This window comes from Emydura macquarii, unplaced genomic scaffold (genome assembly GCF_026122565.2).
Source record: "Emydura macquarii macquarii isolate MOO-44397 ecotype Brisbane River unplaced genomic scaffold, CSIRO-AGI_Emac_v2 contig_1790, whole genome shotgun sequence".
Lineage (NCBI taxonomy): Eukaryota > Metazoa > Chordata > Testudines > Chelidae > Emydura > Emydura macquarii.
The window spans coordinates 8,520,065-8,544,031 of NW_027131927.1; the positions used below are offsets into that span (position 1 = coordinate 8,520,065).

Consider the following 23,967-nt stretch of genomic DNA (forward strand, 5'->3'; position numbering starts at 1 on the left):
TTGTTAAGAATCATTTGAGGTTGTTAACATTATTTGAATATTTTTTAAGTCTTATGTTGCAGGTGTATTTTCAAACTAGTAAACTAGCTCTTTGCAGAGCAATCCATCACAGCTCAGTACACTTTCTATGTCTTCAAGGTCAATCCTTTGCTTTTTATATATATTTTTATATAGCTGAGCTACGGATTATTTATCACATTTGTTAGCCTTGGCTTTCAGTTACTAGGTTTTGTCAAAGCTGTATAGGATAGTTCTTTTAAATTCTTAAGAACTGTGCAGTACTTAATCCTTGCTATTTATTGCTTCCTCAGACTTTTTGTCAGCAAATTTAACAAGTATGTAATTGGTTTCCTCCAATTGCTAAACTGTAAATCTTACATAAGGAAGGCAGAAGAAAAAAAGGTTACCAGAGGCAGAGCTGTTTTTTATACGCCTTTGACATCTCTTGCCTCTGCCATTTACAGATGTCAGCAGTCTCTGATTTAGTGTTGTATTAGAAAACTTGGTTTTAGAAGTAGGATGCAATGGTTTGTCCAAACAGATTTGGCAGTTGCCATAGCCCTTCTAGAACAGGGAGGTGGAGCTTGGTGTTAGAAGGGAACCCTAGTATATCAAACCCCAAAAGAGAGGTCTCTTCTATTGAAACTGATGAGATCTTTAAAGTAGGGCTACTCTGATCACCAATTCATGAAAGTGATGGACAAGTGTTCAACAGCCACATAAAATCTAGGTGAAGGCCAGTCAGGCCATCTGGTCCAAAGAGGGAACTGCCAATATTCTACATCAGGTTCCTTGTCATAGCACCTGCATTCCTTCCAACCATAACAGTGATGGACCAGAAACCTCATTTCTGATAGGATGACCCAACCTCACTGAGGATTCAGGGCCTTCGTTAGATTGTTAAATTACTTAGCAATCATGGTTAGAAATTATTATTTTCTTTATAAATTTTTTTTTTATTAATTGTATTAGTTCCCTCACCTCATTGCAGGCTTGCAGATCTGAAGGGAAAGCAGCTAGGATTTAAAGAGGCCTGCCTCTTCCCTGCTTCGGACATTTGCACAAGGTGTCCAGCTTTCTTAGAGGAAGGACAGTGTCGTATTCACTATGTGCATGCTGCAGCATCTTCACCCCAATAGCCTGCAATGAATGTCAGAACCAGCTCCAAAATTTATCATGTTAGGAGATGCTGGTGGCCAAACCCTGCTGGTTCCACAAGTACTGAGAGGTCTAACACCCATAATTTCAGCATGAAATGTTTTAATCTGCTGAAAGGGAAATTGGAGGGTATATGGGATAGAAAATTGCCATTAATTGTTCACGCTAATAATCACTTTAAGAAATCATAATTCCAATCTAAGTCAGCATCCCCTTTTCTAGAAGATGTTAATGAGAGTTGTATTTAATGTTCTTTCATCAGCTGGCTTTTAATTAAATTGTTGTATTTTAGCCATCAGCATCTCTTAATCGCAGTGATATGGCATAAATTAGCTGTGAAGGGAGGAATGCTTTTGTTGTTGCTCATGAATTTTTATCTAATATATTCAATGTTTTATAATTCCTTCCTCAAAACATTTTTTCCTTCAATTTCCCCATCTTCATGTTGGATATGCCCTACTTATTTACCATATAATTAGGTAATGTCTTCCATACCATGTGGCAGAAAAGTATGGGAGATACCAGTTGCTCTGAAAGTTCAGAAAGGAAGAAGTGAGATTTAGCAATCTTTTAAAACAATATTTCTTTAGTGATAAAGCGAAGCCTTTTTGCTAGAGGTTGGTAGCTACTTAAAAAAAAAAAAACAAAAAAAACACAATAGGGAAAGATGAAAGGGATGCCATAGTCATGAATCTGTCAGCTTGGATCTGTAATGATGATTTCTAGCAAGTTTTCATACTTCAATCTGCTATTGTTTTAGCTGAATATATTGTTTTTGCGATGATAAACCAGTCAGTAAAAACATTCATAGGAAGGTGATACAGGGAGTCTTTTTTCCCCTATAATTTGTTTCCTTTTCTTCCTTCTTTTAATTTGGATAATTTAAAATGGCTTATAATTATAAAGGTGGGGTACAAAAGCAAATTATGTATCTGTTAAAAGGCCACATCCCTAGCCAATGGAAATAAATGTAGCTGAAGGAAACTGCACCTCATAGTTTTAGTTAGAAGTATTTGTTGTAGCTCATTGTACCAAATAGTGAAATAAATGTTCAAGGGCCAGGTTTTCAAAGGGGTTCATCACCCAGCAACTGCAGCTGAATCCAACCATTTTTTTAGGTGCCCAAATAGAAGCTGCGGCACTTCTTAAAATAGGGCCAAAAATAACGAAGGTGCAATAACTGACACTCTATAAAAAACAATATTTTGAACATAGAAAATAATATTGCGTCTCTTCCCCAGGTTCCTTTAGTTGGTATCTTTTATTGTAAATAGGGATTCTGTAGATATTTAACCATTTGCTTTCTAACACTGGATGTAAGCCAATGAACTGCTAAGCAGAACAAAACCAGGGTATGAAATGTGTTCATTTATCCTTGTTCATATATTTAAAATCTACTTCTGGCTATCCTAGCTACAGTAGTCTAAAGAAAGATGGTACTTGTTCTGCAGATCAGTATCTGGAATGTACTGCCTGCTCCCAGGGACTTCATAGCCGTATGTGAGCTCCAGAAATAAAACAAACAGCTCAGGAGTGAACACACTTTCTGTCCTCAGTAAAGCCCCAATGCTACAAACATGCTTGAAGTTAAGCACATTTGTTATTATATGCAGGATCAGGGTCTGAAAGTATAAAGAATTCTTAGAATAAGATAAAACAGATCTAAAATTCCACATAGTTGTCCCTTTCTGAAACATCAACCAAAGAAAATCACCTAATCCCATTATTCTGGAGCTGAGCTGCTTAATATCTTGCATACAGTACAGCTAAACTACATGATTAAATGAAATCCAAAACAATTTGCACAACTGATTCCCTTGAGAGCATTGGGATGTTGGGATTTCCTTAGCACTTTCATATTTAGAGAAATGTAGTTTATTCAGCTAACAATATGGCCTTGTGCTGCCTCACGTAGCTTTGAAAGTCCAAAGCTGAACTCAGGAGGAGGAAAGAATGCCCATCATCATTCATATGCCCTCTTCAGCTAGAGGCTTAGATCATCATTGACTGGGAACGATTTCCAGTCCTTGACTGGAGGGAAAGTTGCTGTGACATAGATAGGCAGGTGAGTGGTGGAGGTGGGTGTAAATAAAGGAGGGGGAACTGAAGAGGATCTCTGAATATCCATATTTTCGCCACATAAAAGAAATGAAGACGTGGCTTAGCAGTATCATAGACTTACATGGCCTCCATGTTGCTGCTTCTCTATACTCTGATGATAAAAGTGTTGGGTTTGTTTTTCAGCATGTGGATATAGCAGCGCTCTTGATTAAATACAGCACATGTGTAAATGCAACAGATAAATGGGCATTCACACCGTTGCATGAAGCAGCACAAAAAGGAAGGACACAGCTGTGTGCTCTGCTACTAGCTCATGGAGCAGATCCAACCATGAAGAACCAAGAGGGCCAAACACCTTTAGACCTGGCTACAGTAAGTACACATTGCAAAGCATCAGAAACTGCCATCAAGAATTGTCTTTATGTATTAAATGACACTCAGTGCTTCCACTATACCAATGGTTCTCCACCTTTCTCTGTGATGGGATGAGGTGAGCAGGACTTCTTGGCACCTGTGCATGACCTCTCTGGTGGCAAGCTCATGCACTATACACGGTAAGGTCCTAGTATGTCTTAGTTAAGGTTTAACGTACCTTCCCATTTTAAATCCAGTTTCATTCCCAGCACTTTAGTTTTACCAAAACTGAATGTATCCACCTGAAATGTCACAGGGATGATCTTTAGCCAGCACACACTTTATGTACTTGAACTCTTTCAGGAAAATGGATGAGGCTTTGAGGAAGTGTGAGTGTTCCAAAAAAGATATTCTCAGTTCTTGAATAATTTCTCAGCCCTTTTTAGGCACAACATAACTCCAAAACAGAGTGGGCTACAATGACCTAGAACTTCAACACTTGTTAGCTGCAGGTCTTCTTGGGTTTTGTTAGTGGCAGGATTATTTAAAAGTAGCTTCCTTGTATCATACAGGATACACAAAGTTTATGAATTCCAGGTGGCCCCATTATTGATGTTTGCTATGTGTGAAGTGGCAAGCAGAGAACTGTATAGAAGATAAATTTGGGTTACATGGGGAGGGAGCAGGAAAGTTTGAGCCACAGTAGGAGGTGAGGAGGCTTGTCTGGGGAGGAAAACAGACTCATGGAGTGGTCTAAACACCATTCCACAAATAAATCCACTTTACATGTTCCACCTGCACCTCCACATAAGTAGCTGTCTAGTAATCCTGAAGAACAGTGACTCTGAAAAGGACTTTAGCGGTTCTTGTGGAAGCCAGCTGAACATCAGTTCCCAGTACGATCTTATGGCTAAGAGGGCTAATGCGGTTCTTGGATTTATAAACAGGAGAGCATCAAGTTCGAGTAGGAAGGTGTACTCAGCATTAGTGAGACCATTACTAGGGAAACACAATCTAGGTGGAGCTACTATAAGGTGGGTGCATAACCGGTTGGAAAACCATTCCCAGAGAGTAATTATCAGTAGTTCACAGTTGGAAGGGCTGTGGGACCTGCAGGGATCAAGCAGGGATCAGTTCTGGGTCCAGTTCTGTTCAATATCTTCATCAGTTATTTAGATTATGGCACAGAGAGTATACCTATTAAGTTTGCAGACGATACCAAGCTGGGAGGGGTTGCAAGAGCTTTGGAAGTTAGGATTAAAATTCAAAATGATCTGAATAAACTGGAGAATTGGTCTGAAGTAAATAGGATGAAATTCAATAAAGACAAATGCAAAGTCCTCCTCTTAGGTAGGAACAATCAATTGCACACACAAAATGGGAAATGACTCCTTAGGAAGGAGTAATGCAGAAAGGGATTTGGGGGTTTGCAAGCTAAATATATCGTATTTCCCCATGTATAAGACGCTCCCATGTATAAGACGCATCTTAATTTTGGGGCCCGAAATTTGAAAATAAATGTATTACGGTACATCACCAGTAAGTACCACTGTATAAGACGCACCCAGTTTTTAGACCCCAAATTTTTCGAAAAAAGGTGCGTCTTACACTGCTGACATACCGTATTTCCCCATGTATAACACTGTTGCAAAAAAAGCAAACCTCGTTCTGGAATGTATTAGCAGGAGTGTTGTAAGCAAAACACGAGAAGTAATTCTTTCACTCTATTCTGCACTGACAAGTCCTCAACTGGAGTATTATGTCCAATTCTGGCTGCCACATTTCAGGAAAGATGTGGACAAATTGGAGAAAGTCCAGAGAACAGCAATGGGATCCACACACACACTCAATGCACAGCAAGCTAATGCAGGCTAGACTTACATCCCAGCTTGCTGGGAACTATGGCTACGTCTACACTTGGAGCTAGTGGTGTGATTCCCAGCTCGCATAGACATACTCAGACTAACTCGCTTCCAGCTAGCACTCTAAAAATAATAGTGTAGCCACAGTTGTGTGGCAGCAATGAACGATGACACGGGCTAGCCACCCAAAGTATGTACCTATGGGGTCCCAGCAGGTTTGTACTCAGGGCACCTAGTCTGGCCACCACTCACGCTGCCCGTGCTAGCCTGCTATGCACTGAGTGTCTGTGTGGCCTGTGTACTGAAAGTACTGTAGTGCACTTTGATTTATGCCTCTTTGAGAGCGGAGTATCTTAAAGCACGCTAATGAACCTATAATGCGCAGCTGCGGGCTCTACATGGACACTTAGTACAGAGCAGGCTAGCATGGGGTAGAGTTACACCCCATCTTTATGCAACCTAAGTGTTTGTTTAGACAAACCCAAAAAAAAAGTGCTTTAGCTCACCCAGAAGTTACAGGATTGAAGAAGGAATTACATGGTGGAATTGTCTGGTCTGTTGTTCTGGCCTGATTAGATTATAATGGTTCTTTCTGGCCTTAAAATCTATAAAATCACCCTGCTATGAAGAAAAAAATTAAATCAACTCTTTCTAATATATAATAGAAAATAGACCTGATCTTAAAAGTTCTGCCAAGTGTGTGCAATTTTTGCATTTTTCTTAGTTTGTCTTCCAAACGAATTACTTGTTACAGGATTAAATCTGTTTTAGAGGATTGTTGGGGGGCACGGTGAGGGCCGAGATAAAGTTATCCACTGAATATATTTTTCCTTCCTTAGTAACTGAATGGATGGTGATTTTAATGAAAATAAAACCCAATGTGAATGTGGTTTCTGTCTTTCAGGCTGATGATATCAGAGCTTTGCTGATAGATGCAATGCCTCCAGAAGCCTTGCCTACCTGTTTTAAACCTCAAGCAACTGTAGTTAGTGCTTCTCTCATCTCACCAGCATCTACTCCGTCCTGTCTCTCTGCTGCAAGCAGCATAGATAACCTTACAGGGCCTCTGGCAGAACTAGCGGTGGGAGGAGCATCAAATGCTGGGGATGGAGCAGCAGGAACAGAAAGGACAGAAGGAGAAGGTAATTTTTCTGCTGGGTTAGGTTCCTTTGCATAGAAATACTATGAATGTTGAATATAAAAATACTTCATCTCAAAGGAAATGTGAATTGCTAAATTTCTCCTGTGTTCTGCCACTGCTCTTTGGGCAACTGTTCCTCTTAATTATATTTTCATTGGTAATCAACTCAGAATCCAAAGGCAAGGAGCATTGACTGAATGTACAGATTTCCACTGTTGCTACTGAACAGAAAATCTGATGGGAAACATGATGGTTGAGGCCACGGGGATTTATTAAAGTTAGAATCCTTTGATTAATATTTGAAATACATGCCATCCATCAGTATCTGAAAGATTGTATAGCACAATTGCACCCGTCTTCATCTGTAGTCCTGTGTAACTTTCCGCTCTGTTTTACTGCGAATCAGATACTGTGTTCTGTTTTAAGCAGTTTTTAATGTATGTTAAACATTTAATTTTTACTGAACTTTGATACAGCATGAGGTAGGTTGTTTGGCTGAGGGCTATAGAGAGCTGTGGTTTGAAACTGAGGACAAGCTGACATTATGCTGGATGTTGGATATCTTCTACATTGATCTGTTTCTTTCATTATAGTCACTGGTCTTGACATGAATATCAGCCAGTTCCTGAAAAGCCTTGGGCTTGAACACCTTCGGGATATCTTTGAAACAGAACAGGTAGGGAGCGAGCCTCATCTATGCCACACTTGTACGTCCATTTATAATGAATGCCGTAAATATTCAAGCACATTTGGATTGCCTCCATCGTTTCCTAACTTTTTAAAAGCAACTGTTTAACATCTGTGAAAAACAAAAACAAAGGAAATTACAAATGAGTCATCTAGTACCTGAAAGTGAGGTTCTACTTAGAAAAGACTGAATAAATGGTATTACTTATTTGAGTCTGGTATCAAGTTTGCTCAATTTACAAAATAATATTTTTTTCCCTAAATGGAAAATTCAGGAAATTCATCCTCGGATCTAAGTCACAATAGGTCATTTGGTCTTGAGCATCATCACCAAGAAAGGTTTTGCAGGCCAAATTAGACCCGGAGCTACACCTGTCCTTTCCCGTTCGTGATACCTGTGCAATCCTGCTGAACTGAACAGAGTTATAAAGGTGAAAGTGATGAGAATGTAATAAACAGTCATCTTGATGGACAAGGTGGAACAGGAACTACCTTACCCAGGCCTTGCCTACACTAGAGAATTTCAGAAAATAGTTCCCCAGTGCAGACAAAGCTATAATCTTAGCTGTTTGGGATCTTTAGGGCTAAAGACTAAATAGTAGGAAAAAAGTACATCACTAAAGTCAGCAGTAACTCTGGATATGCAAAATGTGTTGTAAGAAGTTGCCATTTATGGTCAGATTTTGGAACAAAATAGCATTTGAATGTTCTTGTGAATTCTTTTTCTGAACAGCTTCTTGGACAAACAAATTATTTTCAGATTTATTAGTCTGAACTAAAATATAATGTGGGGGAGGGGCGGGGACTAAGAGACAATACACTGTAGCAGTGAATCAGGGAACAAACTTTAAATATAACGTGTTGGTTATGAAAAAATCTCCAGACTCTTGTCTGAAGTGTTAAGTGTTGTCCTTTGTTTCCCAGTTTCTGTAGATATGTCAGTTTCTGATTACTCTTCATTTACATTATATATATCTCTCCTCCACTTCAGCATGAATTGTGATAGATCTTGGCTACCTTTTTCTTCTTACTTAGGAGAAGTGCACTTTCCATATATTTAAAAGAAGTTTATGCTCATCAGAGGAATTAGAATATCAGCATTTTAGAATTAGAAAAAACCTTTCTATCCAAATATTTCTGCTCTCCTTGGTTATTTTAATCTAATTTGCGTTGTTTCTTTTAGTCAGATCCTTCTAGAAACAAATCTCTAGGTGCTGCTTAAATTCATTTATCCTGTTTAAAAAACCTTCCTCTTGCATTGAAGTGGTTCTACTTTAGATCCTTATCTTCTAGGTTATCCGTACAATTTCCCCCCACTAGTGACAGTTTTAAAAATGCAAATCAGCTTTACTAGTCTCTTTCAGCATTTTGAAAACTTGTTCGTTCATTTCATGCTGTTGTCCTTCCAAAGACAATAAGTGCATCTTTGTAGCCATTCCTTATTCTTCTGATGCTTGATATCTGGAACTGTCTTTGTTCCCCATACACTACAATCTCTTCAAGGAACCCGCCTTCCTGTGATACAGGTACTGGTGAGAGACAGGATTTCATTTTGGATCTCCCTTGGGATTAATCTTAGCCCTCTGGCAGTATGTTCTAGTACCTCTTTTCTAGTGCTGCTCTCCACTTGATGGATGTTTTCAAAGACTCTTCCATAGTAACCTTTGTATCTTTTTTCTGATCAATATGTTGGATGCAGGGTGGAAAAAATCAATCTTATTTTTTTTTTAAAAAAAATCAAAAAATCAGATTTTTTATTTAAATCAGTTTAATAAAAATAAAACTATCTAAAAAATTACACAAAGTATACCCTCCTAGGTGTTGTAAAATGCTGTATTGAGTTGTAAATTAACATGTTTTAGTGATCAGATTTGCACCATTGTTTAAGAAATATGTGAAGAAGTATCAGTGGGAAACTTGATTTAAATCAATGATTTTCTCTTCATGATTTAAATCATGATATGAATTGGTGATCATCACCTTGATTTAAATCAATCCACCCTGGTTGGATGTCCCTTTTATTGCATATTACCTGGCTGAGTCCCTCTCTTCTGGATTAATCATATTATCTTTGTCTACAGTGGACTTTCTTTGCTATCTACAGATATAGTCATCCTAACTCTCCAGATCCTTTTGAATCTACTTGCATGGTTCCCCATTGTTTGCTAAGCCTCCAGTTCTACTGTAATTTGTACATTTGGGAGCAGATGTATTTGACTGCCTCTCTGAAATTAAATGTCTCCATCTCTGAGATCCAAAAATTTAACCTGGGTATAGAATTTCTGTACTCTAAAAGTTTGTGTCTAGACTACCCTTTATTTCCTGCTCTTAAATCAAATTTCTGTTTCACATCTTATTTGGCATCCTATTTTATTACTTTTTTCTTTAGCCAGTAATCTCTATGACCTTGAAATGCAATCTTGTCAAACGCTTTGAGGAATCTTAATATATTACAGCCTATAATAGTCCTGATCTATCATCATGGCAGTCACTATTTCTAAGAACTTTAGATTATGTAAGCATGACTTAACATAGCCAAATCATATCTGGATACACACACACCCCACATAAACACAGGGTGCATGTTTTAGAAAATCTGTAATGGCATTGATGGAGGATAAATTAGACATTTTAATAAGGGCATAAAAGTGAATGAATGAGAAATTATCAGGATAAAATTAGACAGAACTTTTATTTCCATGTATGTGGTGGAAATTCGTTATAGGTATTTGCACAAAAATGTAAAATCTTGCTACAATGTGCTTAATCTGTTTCTGTGTTTATGGTGCTGATGTACAGGACCATTTTAGTAATCCTGACCCCTTGATAATCTTGACAGGAAGGCTTTTGTCTATGTGGGATTTTTCCTTACTATTTCTGCTATAGTGCAGCTCCACCAGTACTAGCAGTAGTGGGTGTGCTAGCGTAAATAATACTCTGGTATGTTAACCACTGTGCCATCTAACCCTTCTCAGAGCAGTTCTCAATTATACAGTGACTAGAGCAGTGGCCACTTGTGTACAATTGTCCTTGATGTGTTACCACAGGTGGAGCTTCAGTACAGGAAATTGTTTAAAAAAATCCCATATCAGTAAGGCCTGTCACTGAAGGGAGAGAGTTGTGATGCACCTAAAGAACTGAGGAACACAAGTCCCACTGACTTTCAATGGGACATATGCACCTAAATCCCATAGGCACACTTGAAATCTCCTGTCAGTTTTAAATTAAGCTTTTTATTAACCCTTTGGCAATATCAGATCCAGACTTAATCATTTTCCTAGTAATATTTGACTATTGTATAAATGCATTCATTGAATGGCTAGAAATTATTCTCATGAATCAGTTTGGTGTAGAGTCTTACCATGAAGTGAGTTGGACAAGAAATTAAATAGCTTACTTTTTAACTGTTAGGTTAAATTAGCTTTCCCTGTTAGTTTTTGGAAGAGAAGGGTATGTTCTGTGTTATTTACACGCCTTCTGTAGCAGCCACGATAGAGCAGCTTTCTGCTGTCTCAGACAGGAAGGTGGCAGTCTATTAAATTGTAGGACCATCACAATAAAAATAAAAAACAAAATACAGAAACTGAGAGGACTCTACTAGCATGAATGACAGTGTAAGTACAGTATAATTTCTGTAACTGTGGGGCTTTTTCATTTTTTCCTTAGGAGGTAGTGAAGACCTGGCTACTAATGTTTGTCATCTTCCCTCCTTTCAGATAACCCTAGATGTATTGGCAGACATGGGGCATGAAGAGTTAAAAGAAATTGGCATTAATGCATATGGACATCGTCACAAACTAATAAAAGGTGTAGAACGACTTCTAGGAGGGCAACAAGGTAAATATCAAAACGGTCAGCGATACATTTAGCTGCTAACTTTGGGTTTTATACACCTGGATCTGCCTGAAATAGTTTTCAGCAGACTTTCAGCAATTGCCTTATAAAAGTAATACTCTTAGACCATGACTGTAAAGAGTCTAGGTGGTGGTTGGATGCATTCCTGCCTGCAACATTGAACCAAACTCTGGCTGGGCTGGCACTCTGATTGGCAGCAGAAATAAAATGGCTGGAGACAAAGAAAGCTTTCAGTGGGGTGGTGCAAAGATGGGGTGCAGCCATGGTTTTGACTCCTCTACACCCCACCTGGGGAATGCACATCCCAAGAGATGCATGGAGAGGAGGAAATCCCTATGCTGCTCTGAGCACAAGGCCATCATTCTGGCAGGCTCCAGCATGAAGTGCATAAGGCGGGGGGAGCTCTCTGTGTTCTTATCCCTTGTGTACCTATGTAAGGGCCGGTCACAGTCTGGTGCAGGGGTTTGTTCCAAGACTAACACACAACTGTAAGTTACTAATAACTAATTCCTGAATGGATCACATTGTAATTGCAAACTCTTGGAGTTGTCACTGCCACACGGGAGTCAGCAGCTTCACTTGAAAGCCGAAATGGCCAGATATGTTCATCTCTCACATACATTTTATTCTTTTAATGTTTTATTCTATTTTAATTCTCTCTTTTAATGCCTGCTGCTTTTCAAGCATTTGATCTAATTTAGGTTGTATTTCCTTTGTTTGCTTGCTTGCTGTATTGCTCTTGTTCCTGCTCTGGGGTTGTTTAACAAAAGTAATAATTGTAAGGCTGGTGTTGTTTCCTTCAGTTGATGTTTAATTCTTCCCTTTTGCAGGCACCAATCCTTACCTGACTTTTCACTGTGTGAGCCAAGGGACTATTCTTCTAGATCTTGCTCCTGATGATAAGGAGTATCAATCAGTAGAAGAGGAGGTATTCTAAATACAAATAGTTTTGTTTCAGAATTGGCTTCTATTTGCTGTTTAATGTCTGCCTTGGTAGTCAGTGCAGTTCTACACTGCAAAGTGATCCTCTCAGAATAGCATTGGTGGGTTGTGTGTTACTTCCATACAGTGATTCCAGAGCAGCTTGCTTGCCAGGTCTTCAAACTCAGCCTGGGAACTGAAAGTCAAACTAAGTTCTGTTCCTCTTACACATCCCTAGTGCTCTGTGGGCCCAATTCCATCCCCAGATCAATCTGTGCGAGCCACATTTTTTTCAGATTATGCCCTCGGTGACACCTCTGCAACCTTCACTGCCTTTAATAGAGTTCCCCAAATGTGTCACTGGCTTAAAATAAACAATCAATGCTGTTGGTGCTGCACGAAGAGAGACTCCAGCCCCCTCAGCCCTGAAGCACCAAAGCACTTAACAGGGATAAAAAAGATCTCACCCCAACGCACTCGGAGCGGTAGGAAAGGGCCATTTTTAAGCACCACTCCATGGAGCCAGACCAAGCATCGGCATCACCTTGCCCTCAAGAGACAGCAGTCAATCCTGCAGCTCCCAAAAACAAGCTGGGAATGATTGCCAGGGGAGGCTGGAACAACCATGTCTCCGCAGAGTTCTGGGCCATTGCTGAGAGTAGGACAGGTCATGCAACAGCCCCGTGATCCCCTTCGCAGATAGGAAGGGACATGGCATTGCTTCTTGCCCCCAAGAGAGGTGGATGACAGAAGGGGCCACATGCATCCCTCTGCTGATGGTGCAGGGAGATTGCATCTGGTTTGTTTGCTGCTGGATGACTGCCCAAGTTTAGATCTGCCTTGCTCTGTCCATTGCCTGCAGGCTGGGCTAACCCAGTGCTTCTCCTTTCCTTGCCACCATGTCCCCCTCAGGCTCTGCCTTCTTCACCAGGATACTCGGGTACTAAGACGATGGGTGCCAAGATAAGAGCCTAGATAGGGTGGGATGGACGCTGTATGCCGTGACCCTTTACACTTGTAGATGTGTATGCTTCACAGGGCCATGTGCTTGCACCTACCTTCCTGAAAGTTGTCAGTTTTGCTCCTTTTTAGCGAGGGTGTTTGGGAACATAGGTTAAATATAGAAGCAAAGGGATTGTGCTCACCTACATCCCTCATCCCTTCCGCTGTGGCTTGTATCCACTGCTTCAAGAGGCAACTCTATATGCTTCTTGAAGCCTTGTGAAAACACCCACAGAATGTGCTGTTGGGTCTGGGTCGCTAACTCCCCTTACAAAATGAATTTTCTTGGAGTAGTTTTTAAAGGGCTTGTGTGACTGAGGGTAAAATGAGGAGGGAGGTTTTTTGTGCTGTACCTTATGGTATTAGCTGTTTAAATGAAAAAATAAACAGATTACATTGTAAAACCTTTGACCTTGAGCCCTAGACCTTGTATGTATCTATCCATTTCTGTAGTAGGAAATCACATTAGGACATGCAGGATATGTCAGATCAGTGACTTAGGATGTCCTTTTAGCTAATTGGTTGCTTAGTTTAGTAATGAGTTATGATATGGCCACCTCATCATGTCCTTGTCACCAGTTGACCAGAATCAGGAAATGTGAAATACTGACACCAAGAGTCTGCTTAGTAATGCTAACAGCAAATGTGTCAGAATACAGACTGCAAAGTTCACATATATTTATTAGAATCTTTTGCCTCCCACTTTGTACAGTTTATGTTGATTTTCTAACTTAACAATGCCCTAGATTGTAACTGTGTGTGTGCTGTGCTAGTGCAGGGGTTCTCAAACTGGGGGTCGCGAGGTTATTTTGTGGGGGTTGCGAGTACATGCACGAAACAGAGAGCAACTGCTATAAATATATAATTTAAATCTAGCCTTTTAGAAAATTACACACACCTTTCCATTTCTGTGTAGTGTATTTACTTCAAAAAGTATTGTAAACGTATAATGTAGTGATCGTTGTTCCTAAACAAAATATATATTTGTATTATCACCACTTAGGGAAATTGGACTCTGGGGATTGTGGTATTGTGCACTCAGTTTGTTGTCTTGAGACTAAAAAGTTGGGACTGAGACCTTAATTGTTCAACAGCTGAAGAACTGCATTAAACTGCAGACCAATCAGAGCACTGAGACTGGCGAAGAAGTAATTTATAATTTAACAGTCCGACATAGAGGCAGGGGCAGTGCTAAGGGGAGTTTGTGGGTGCAATAGCCACCCCAAAATTTGCCTTAGCCTCGCCTCCCCGTAGCCATCCCTCCCAGCACAAAGGTCAAACGTTCCATTGCATTGCCACCCTTACCTCTGTGTTGCCGCTGGTGGTGGCCCTGCCTTCAGAGCTGGGTGCCTGGCCAGCAGCCGCTGCTCTCCGACCGCCCAGCTCTGAAGGCAGGGCCTGCCGCCAGCAGCAGCGTGGAAGTAAGGGTGGCAATGGGGCACTTAGTCTGCTGTGAAAAGTGACATCGACAAAGTTTCTTCGGCCCTTCCTCCCCCGGTATTAATCAGTAACTATAGGAAAAAATAACTTTTCTGCTTATAACAATAATTTGATAAAAATGTGTTTGTCTTCATTTAAAAGTGTTGAGTAAAGGTAAATTCATTTTAAACAATAAGGTTATAAATTTAGCATTTAAAATAGTGTTAAATATTAAAAGTGTTTTTAATTTATAAGGAAGGGGGATAACACTCAGCAGCTAGCTGTCTGAAAGGGGTCACCAGTGCAAAAAGTTTGAGAACCACTGCACTAGTGTAAAAAGAAGAAGGGCAGGGGAGGGGGTAAGTTGAAAATGTATAAGCTGCTTCTTACTTAGATCGATAAAAGTTTGGAAATCCAAAGTTCATGCAGGATTTCATATAGCTTGCGTAACAGACAGGGCCAACTGCCAACAGAGTCAAATACCGTATTTATTTGGGCTGTTATTAAATTTTGTTAATTTAGCTGTAATTGTCCACCAAACATCACTTAGCTGAAATTGTAGTTCTTGATAGCAGATAATAATGTACAAAGACCACAATATATTGATCTCCCCAGTAACCGAGAAATGGAAGATTATATACCTTAGTTATACAGTCTTTGTTGTTTCAACATAGTCTTTCCATAAAATCTTTCTTCCTTTTTTGTCAACATTATAATTGGAATTTTTGCAATTTAATGTCCATGTCTATTTTTGATAGTAAATTCCAATATGCTCATTTTCTTACCTGGACTTTAATTGACAAATTGGGTCATTGCATTTGTTCTCAGCCAATATCCTGGAGCAATATGCTCCACCAGGACTTTCCCTACTCTAACAAATAAAGATCATAGTTATGTTAGAATTTGAGGTCTCTTAGCTTTTGGATTTCTTTGGTGGTTCTCAATCTATTTGTTTTAAGTGTATATACACCATTCCTCATTTTATGGCCTTGCATAAATGAACTCCCTTTTCATCTCATTAATATTATTAGCAGATATCAAGTTTTATGTTTGAGAATTCTGTTTTATATATTTATGCAGATGCAGAGTACAATCCGGGAGCACAGAGACGGTGGCAATGCTGGAGGGATCTTCAATAGATACAATGTCATCAGGGTATGTCTCTAAGACTTCAGAAAATTAGAATTAAAATAAGTGGTGATTATGCTAACAGGTGGAATCATTTTGTTATGCTACCCTGTCATTATAATTATATACAGATCCACATTAAAATAATGTTGAAGTTGCACAGTCCAGCATTCAGAAGGTAGGAAATGCCAAAATTAAGACTGCACATCCAAGTTGTATAATGAAGGAGGCAGAAGGTGACCGTGTAATTACAGACTGTACCATAATGTGTACAAACAAAGGGGATGAATTAAAGTGGAACAAGCAACCTTAATTCTGGCTATTGATTGCTTGACCTTGCAACCTTAACATTCTGTTTAGATAGGGTTTTTTTAACATAATGTCTCCAATATTTTTTTTACAAAGCAAACGTCAATCTGCTTCATATTGCCTTGGTGTCCAGCACCACATGGCCCCCAACAGCTCTGGGATGGAATATGTTCAGGCACTCTATGGGGATGGCCAAGCACAGTCCTGTCACCATTAGGAGCTGTGACGGGATGGAGCATGCTCAATAGGGGTAGAATCTTCAGAGTATTTAGCTACCAGACTCTTACAATTTCTACTGAGCATGTGCAAACTGAGATTTCTCAGAAGCTCACAACTTGGCCAGTTTGGGTAGGTTTTCACAGGTTGGCAAGAGGCATATCCATGACACCAGGGCAAGCTGCATCACCCCCACCAAATTTCAAGTCCTGCTCCAAAGTTTAAATGCAGTAAACTAGAGCTTCGCAGAGAAACAGTGAGAATTTTTTCACAGGCACAAAACAACACATTTCCCCTTAACTTTGTTCTCAGAAATGGCTGAACAGTTTTTGCAGAAATTTTCCAACAAAATCCAGCCTGAGGCAGAAATCTGGCATGGAAAATTTCAGCCAACATTGTACAAATTTGTTGAAGTTAAAAGCAACTGAAAACAGGGCCTTATAATAGGAAATGTTAGGTAACATTAACTAAAGGTGGAGCGACCAGCACTGTCTGTAATATTTTACCAATTTTGTTTTAAAAGTGAAAGCTTAGATACAGCACTGCCACAGGTATTCGTTATACAGTTCATACCTCTTGCTACCATTTCCATATACTGTGTAGAATTACATTTTATTACAAGTGAATTGTGGTTCTTTGTTTACACCACTGTAGATTCAGAAGGTTGTGAACAAGAAGTTGCGGGAGAGATTCTGTCACAGACAGAAGGAGGTCTCAGAAGAAAATCACAACCATCACAATGAGCGCATGTTATTTCATGGTGAGGAAGTGGTCTCTGTTTCTAGGCTTCTCTACTTCTTAAAAAAAAAAAAATGAAGAAAATGTGAATGTTAGTGTTAATCATTCTGAATTGTTGTTGTATTCCCACCCCTTTTACTCTCCATCAGTATGCGTGTGAGTGTGTTTTGATGAGGAAAATTACACTTCTTCAAGTAATGTCCCTGTGGGTGCTTCACTTCAGGTGTGCATGCACCTCAAAAATCTGTGAGCAGAGATTTTTGGTAGCAGAGTCCATTTGGCCCATGCATGTGTCTGACACACCCTTGGGCCCTGTTCCCAGGATCTATAGAATTGCATGGGGGAACCTTCTTCAGTTCTTTTTCAGCTGCCTTCAGCATGAGCTAGAGTATAAAGTGTACCTCTTCTCTTCAGCCTAATTTTCACGTATAGTTAGTGTTAGTGTTTAATGTTAGCTTAGGTGATTGTTATTTGTTGGGACCATGGTTCCCTTTTCTTTTCATCATCTTTGTTGTCCCTATTAAGGGGGATATTTTGGTCTTTGCACTGGGGGATGATGGGATCCCCTAGCTTTAACAGGTGTCTTTTCGGTTGGGAAGCTATCCCCGTTAGTGACAGACATCCTCAGTGTCTCTGTCAATTTGGGAGACACTCGTATCCCCAACAAGTGCAAGTTCTGCACCTCATTCAAGAGCAGATCTCAGAAACTTAGGGAAACAAAATTTAGATTATTAATGATGGATGCAACACACCCTGAGACTGACTTCTGACCTAGGTATCGAGAACTTCCATATGACAGGGCTTCAAGTGCCCCATCTGCTTTGAGATCTTGGTCACCGAAAGCCTCGAGATAGAAAAGTTCAGCTGTGCTGTTTACCTCTGGGCATCAGTCACCAAAAGCCTCAGCAGAAACAGTTTCTGTGTCGAAAGTCCACAGTACAGGGAGCTGTGTTATTTAAGTCTCTGGTTACAGATAGGAAGAGTAGGAGTACTGGGTCTCCTAGAAAATCTTGGTCACCAAATCTCAAGAAGACTTTGGAGAGCACAGGTCCCAAGGGGCATTCATTAGATGCTCCATGTGGTTCTGGTACCAGGAAGGCCACTAAGTGTCCTCCAAGAGCCAGACTACTAAGAGAGACTGGGTAACAAGATCATCTACTTCGTACTCAGACTACTAGCTCTTCCTCAAAGAGGACTGTACCATCGAACACTGAGGTTGAATTTCCAATACCAGTATCTCCCGTGAGGCAGGGTTTCCCATCTAGTGGTTAGCCCCCAAGGCAGCAGTCATCCCCAGTGAGTGCAGTTCAGGGGTGACACCTCCACCGAGTGGGTATGGTCCTCGGACAGGGTAGGGGAACCCGGACCATTCAGGTCCACCAGGTTCCAACCCAGGGCCCTGGGAGCCTGGTTTGTCTGCTCACCCGGTTGCATCTTCCATTAGCCTCAAGTCAGCTTCCCTGGGTCACTTCCTACTATACAGCTGCTGTCCATCTCTGGTGATTGCCTCCTTCCAGGCTTCCATCACTGGTCCCAGTGACCAGGTGCTGTTACTCCCTTGTTCCTTGGCTTGGTGCGGGCTCAGCTCACGTCCATCCCTGCCATCTCCTGAGCGTGCTGTTTGGCTGTCTTTTAGCTCCCACCTCCAGCCAGAGCATGTTAATCATGGACGGAAGGGTGGAGCTTCCTTAGCTCAGAATTGCTCCTTAACCCCTTCCTGTCCAGTGAGGGGTTTATATACCCCATCACACAACACCATCCCGTCATACTCTTCTACCGACAGCATCTTGTACCTCTGCAATCACAGCAAAGTCTGATCTTGGTCACTCTCAAACCAGGCTTCCAGTATCCAAGACATTAAACCTCTACAGGACCTCACATAGCTCATACCGTGATACAAGGGGTGGGCAAACTTACTGAACCACATACAATCTTCAGAAGTTCAAGAGCCAGGACATGCCTGCCAGGGCTCGGAGCTTCAGCCCTGCAGGGGGGGTGGCTTGTGCCTTCTGCACTGTGAGGAAGGGGGGCTCAAGTCTTCTGCCCTGCGGGAGGCACCTCCTGCTGAAGCCCGGCAGGCGTGTCCCGCCTGGGACTGAAGCTCTGAAGTCCCGAAACCCCCCTCTTCTAGACAGAAGTCCATAGCCCCACCACCCCGCTGTAAGGCAGAAGCCCCAAGCTCCCCCCGCCATGTCAGGTAGGCAGAGAATGGAGGTGTGGGGGGCTCCAAGAGCCGCATTTTAACGGTAAAAGAGCCGCATGAAGTTCATGAGCTGCGGTTTGGCCACCCCTGTCCTATACCATCAATATCACAGGAGTTTAGGTATTCAAAAGGCCACCTTGTTTCCAGTGAGCCAGAATCCCTGCTACTTTCTGGTACTGAGCATTTGCCTGTACTGATACCCACTTGGTCACTGACTCCTCATTTTTCTCCCAGGCCACCTGACTCACTGATCTGTGCCATCCATGGTGATCAGTTGTTACCTCCCAGGGAATATAATGAGGAAGGCTCCTCTGACTCTCAGATTTCAATACAAGGTTTTCGTGTCTGTTCTATGAGGCACCCTTCTCCCATGCACACTGACACGGTGGAGGACAGAAGACCTCCACCTCCATCCTCTTGGCGTGACCGGCGTGGATGCTTCCTCTGTGGATTCCCCCCAGTGGTCATTTTGGGACCCTTGGGCTCTTTACGGTCAGCAATTTGACAACTTCTGCTCATTCCCACAGATAGCACAGAGGTATTCTCCTCAGCCCTCACTCTCACTTTCCCTAGCAGAAGAGAGGACTGTTGAGGATCAGGAGGCAAGGGCTGACAAGGAGATGACATCTCTTACTATTATATTGTTATCATCACCTGGTGAAGCAGTCGTGCCTCCTCCACCTTCAATAGCGTGTGACTTCAGACAGTTCCAAGAGCTGAAGAAGCCTGTAACAGATGCGCTTCATATTCCATTGGAGATGGTCCAGGAGTCCCACCATAGAGTCCTGGACATTTTTCATACTTCAGCTTTTACACAGGTAGACCTCGCTGTTAATGAAGCTTTACTGGAACCTGCTAAGATCATCTGGCAGACACTAGCGACCACACCATTTACTCACAAGCATGCAGATGAGAAATACTATGTCCCCACCAGGGATTTTGAGTCTTTATTCTCCCACTCTGCACCAAACTCCCTGGTAGTGGAGGCAGATAATAAATGTGGTAGGCAGCACAATGCTAAGTCTACCTCTTGCAGCAAGAACCAGAAGATACTTGACCTCTTTGATTATAAGACTTACTCCTTAGCCATGTTGCTGTTTCAAATAGCTACTTGTTAGGCCCTTGTGTCAAAATACGCCTATTGGAACTATAGTAAATTTAACCTTTATGGAACATCTAGCAGAGGAGCATCATGAGCAATTTAGAGCTATTATACAGGAAGATCAACTTTTGGCAAAAATATCATTTCAGGCCTTGGATGCAGCTGATACTGCAGCCTAGTCCATCTCCACTGCGATTATAATGCAATGAGGATCTTGGCTACAGCTGTTGGGTTTTCCTAAGGAGGTGTAGAATATTGTTGAAGATCTGCATTGTGACAGCCATTAATTGTTTTCCAAGTCTACACATGACTCCCGTCACACCTTGAAGGACTCGAGGGTCAAGCACAGATCCTTTGGGGTCTATACACCTACATGTAAAGAAAGTTTAGCAAATCACAGTCAGCGCAGAGATCTTGCTCAGCTCATTTTTCTACTTTCCGTAAGCCACTCAAGCCACTGGCCAGGAGGCCTAACTATTCTAAAAGGAAGCTAGCGGCTGCCACACAGGTACCTCATCCCAGCCATCCACATAGTCCAAGCGCCAGTTTTGATAGCTTGATCAAGAGTCTAACTCACCCGCTTGATAGGGACTCCCCCTGCTGCTCCATCCCATCTTCCTTCTCCCCTTTGGATACTGCATCTCCCAATTTCAGCCTGCATGGGGGAGCATAACATCCAACAGGGAGGCTGTTGCATCTGGTTATACCATCCTTTTCACCTCTATCCCTCTTTCCTCCCATCCCTTTTCAAGGACCTATCTGACGGTCAATTGCTGACACAGGAGATTGCTCACTGTTATGCTTAGGGGCTGTAGAATCAGTTCCAGGTCCACTCAGGGGAAAGGAGTGCTGCTTCAAGTACTTTCTGGTCCCCAAAAAGAATGGAGGTAGAGGCCAGTATTATGGCTCAGACACCTGAACAACTGTGTGAAGCAGTAGAAATTCAGGATTGTAACCCTGGCAGCTGTAATTCCCTCTCTAGATTGAAGGAAACAACTCTCAACTTTCAAGACAAGTAAATTCATCCCTCTGAGATGAGAGGGATAGAGCAGCTCTTCACATCAGCCTTCCAGAGCTGAGAACAGTGAGAAATGCTTGCATTCACTTTCTCCTCCTAATCAGAGCCACGTTTGTCAAGATCATGAAAAGCCGTGTGGCCTGCACGTTTCACATCTGTCATAACGTGGAGCACATTCCCCCCCATTTGTGCCAAAGCAATAAAACTCAGAAATGGGTTTATTGCCAAACAGATAGTCACTTCAGTCTCTTACCTCTTTGGTATATAGGACACTATGACTGACGACCTCAGCAGGCACTTCTTCCAAAATTATGATTGGGAGCTGGACTCAGGAGTTATCAACAGCTTTTTCCTAAGTTGGGGATTCATAGAATCATAGAAGATTAGGGCTGGAAGGGACCTGAGGAGGTTATCTAGTCCAACTGCCAATCCTGGATATTGTTCTGTTTGCAGCCATCGCCAACAAAAAGTTCAAGAAATTTTGCTCAAAGAGGGTCTTAGATCCCCAATCACTAAAATGTGTCTTCCTTGTTTCTTGGACAAGGGGCCTGCTTTAACATCTCCACCGGCACTGTTGCTCTTAAAAGTTATAAACAAGATGAACTACGACAAGGCCACGGTCATCTTGATTGTGCTGACTTGGCTCAGACAAGTTTTGTATGTTTACCTGATTCGATTCACTTCTCACACTCCACTGAGGTTCCCAGTCAGTCTCCATCTCTTCTCTTAGGTTGCTGTCTGGGTACTTCACACCAGATTGGAAGTCCTCCAGCTTCAGGCATGGTTCCTCGATGGTTCTCAGGGATAGACTTGCTGTTCAACAGAGGTGCAACAGGCATTGTTAAACAGCAGAAAGACATCTACAGGAAACACTGACCTTCCGAAATGGAAGAGATTTTACCTCCAGTGTTCCAGGCATCACATTTCTCCAGTTCCCTCTCCTCTTCCCACAGTTTTAGGCTACCTCTTGGAACGGAAAACATAAGGTCTCTCTCTGCGTTTTGTCAAGCCTCACTTGGCATCCCAGCCTTTCACTCATCAGTAGAAGGCATTTTAGTTTTTGCTCACCCCATGACCTTAAGGTTTCTCAAATGTCTTATTAACCTCTTTCCACAGATTGGATAACCCACTCAAGTTTGGGATTTGAACCTGATTTTTAATTGCCTTATGAAACACCCCTTCAAACCACTAATTCTATGTTCACTACTTCACCTTTCCACAAAGACAGCCTTCTTGGCGGCCATCGCTTCTGCCCAGAGGGTTCAAGAGCTGGGGACTTCAATGGCAGATCCCCCTTTACAGTATTTTTCAGTGTCATTATAGCCACATCCAAATTTTTACCTATGGTGTCTTCTGAATTTCATATCAACCACACCATTCATCACCCAGTTTTTCCCCCAAAATCACATCAGACTCGGTAGGTATCTGCCTTCGATATGTTAAATGACAGAAGCCTACAGGCATCAGCCTTTTTATCTGGCTAGAACCAAACCTTTCCAGAATACCCCTAGACTGTTTGTTAGGTTGCGGACAGATCCAAGGGATTCACAATTTCCAAACAGAGGCTCTCAAGAGGACTTTTGGGTGTATTATTTCATGTTATGACTCTGCTCACAGACAGCCTCCTTCCAGCGTGTTAGCCCACTCTAAAAGATCACAATTTGATTGTGGCATTACTTCAGAGTGTTCAGTTGTTGAGATTTGCAGACCTGCAACCCTGACTTCAGTACATATTTTCTCCAACAATTATGCTGTGGGTCATGCGGCTAGATCAGATGCTGCAGTTGGCAATGTAGTTCTGTCTTGAGCACTAGATTCTGTGTCCAAGCTCCCTCCTGTCTATGGGGCTACTGCTTGGGAGTCCTCGGATGTGGAGCAGCTTTAGGGACACTACTCGAAGAGGTTATTCATCTTGTACAGTAACTGGAGTTTGTCAAGATGTGTCCCCCTGTGGGTGCTCTGCTACCCACCCTCCTTCCTCTCTGCGTTGGAGTTTCCCTTGTGGTACTTTGCAGTAGAAAAGGAACTGAGGGCAGCTTGCCCAAGCAGCCCTGTACATCCTCGGAACAGGCACGAGGATGGGTAGGGCACATGCATAGGCCAAACAAACACTGCTACCAAAAATCTCCAGTCAAAGGCACGAGGACGCATGCGCACCTGGAGTCCCCAAGGGGGGACACAGCATGAAGAACTCCAGTTACTGCACAAAATGAGTACTTCTCCTTTACATTTCAGAGCTGGTATTTCTTTGGTAAACTATATTCAGCTCAAGCCACTTTGCTGGACCTATTGACAGCCCTTAGGAAGGACATTGCATTGCCATAAGAGAGGCAGGAGGGGAGCTGCACTATGCCAGGGTAGGTCAGGGAGGAAGGAATAAAAGCCAGGGAAAGAACAAGGAGGACATCAAAAGACTCTGGAGACTTGCCCAGAAATGCTTGCAAACCACAGCCGACTGAATGGCTTAAGCAAATTGCACAAGCCCCAATAAAAGTCGGTTCCATGTAGCAAAACGTGTTAGGATAATCAGACAAAAGCTGCCTGTCTTAGGTGGAATTAACTATTGAAGAATGGTTACATTTGGCAAGATAAATTGCACAGGAATTTGAGTGGGGAAAAGACATATTTAATGAGATTTAGTAAATGAATAACAAATATCATGAGTCATTTATAGGATTCTGGTACATAATGATAAATCCCACGCATTACAGCATCTTATCAGATATCCCCTCCCCTTGAGTTGACTGAATTCATTTTCAAAAATTCAATTTGCGTATTACACATAACCAAGTA

At 41.7% G+C, this 23,967-nt stretch overlaps 1 protein-coding gene across 1 annotated transcript in view; it reads left to right on the forward strand.

Annotated features, from left to right (window-relative positions):
• TNKS (tankyrase) overlaps window positions 1-23,967 on the forward strand; it is a 240,845-nt gene that overhangs the window by 211,107 nt on the left and 5,771 nt on the right. The window contains exons 18-24 of the mRNA XM_067556877.1: window positions 3,403-3,591; window positions 6,340-6,577; window positions 7,170-7,252; window positions 10,980-11,100; window positions 11,949-12,046; window positions 15,541-15,615; window positions 16,768-16,873. Coding sequence (XP_067412978.1) covers window positions 3,403-3,591; window positions 6,340-6,577; window positions 7,170-7,252; window positions 10,980-11,100; window positions 11,949-12,046; window positions 15,541-15,615; window positions 16,768-16,873 — 910 coding nt within the window. The remainder of the gene's footprint in view (window positions 1-3,402; window positions 3,592-6,339; window positions 6,578-7,169; window positions 7,253-10,979; window positions 11,101-11,948; window positions 12,047-15,540; window positions 15,616-16,767; window positions 16,874-23,967) is intronic.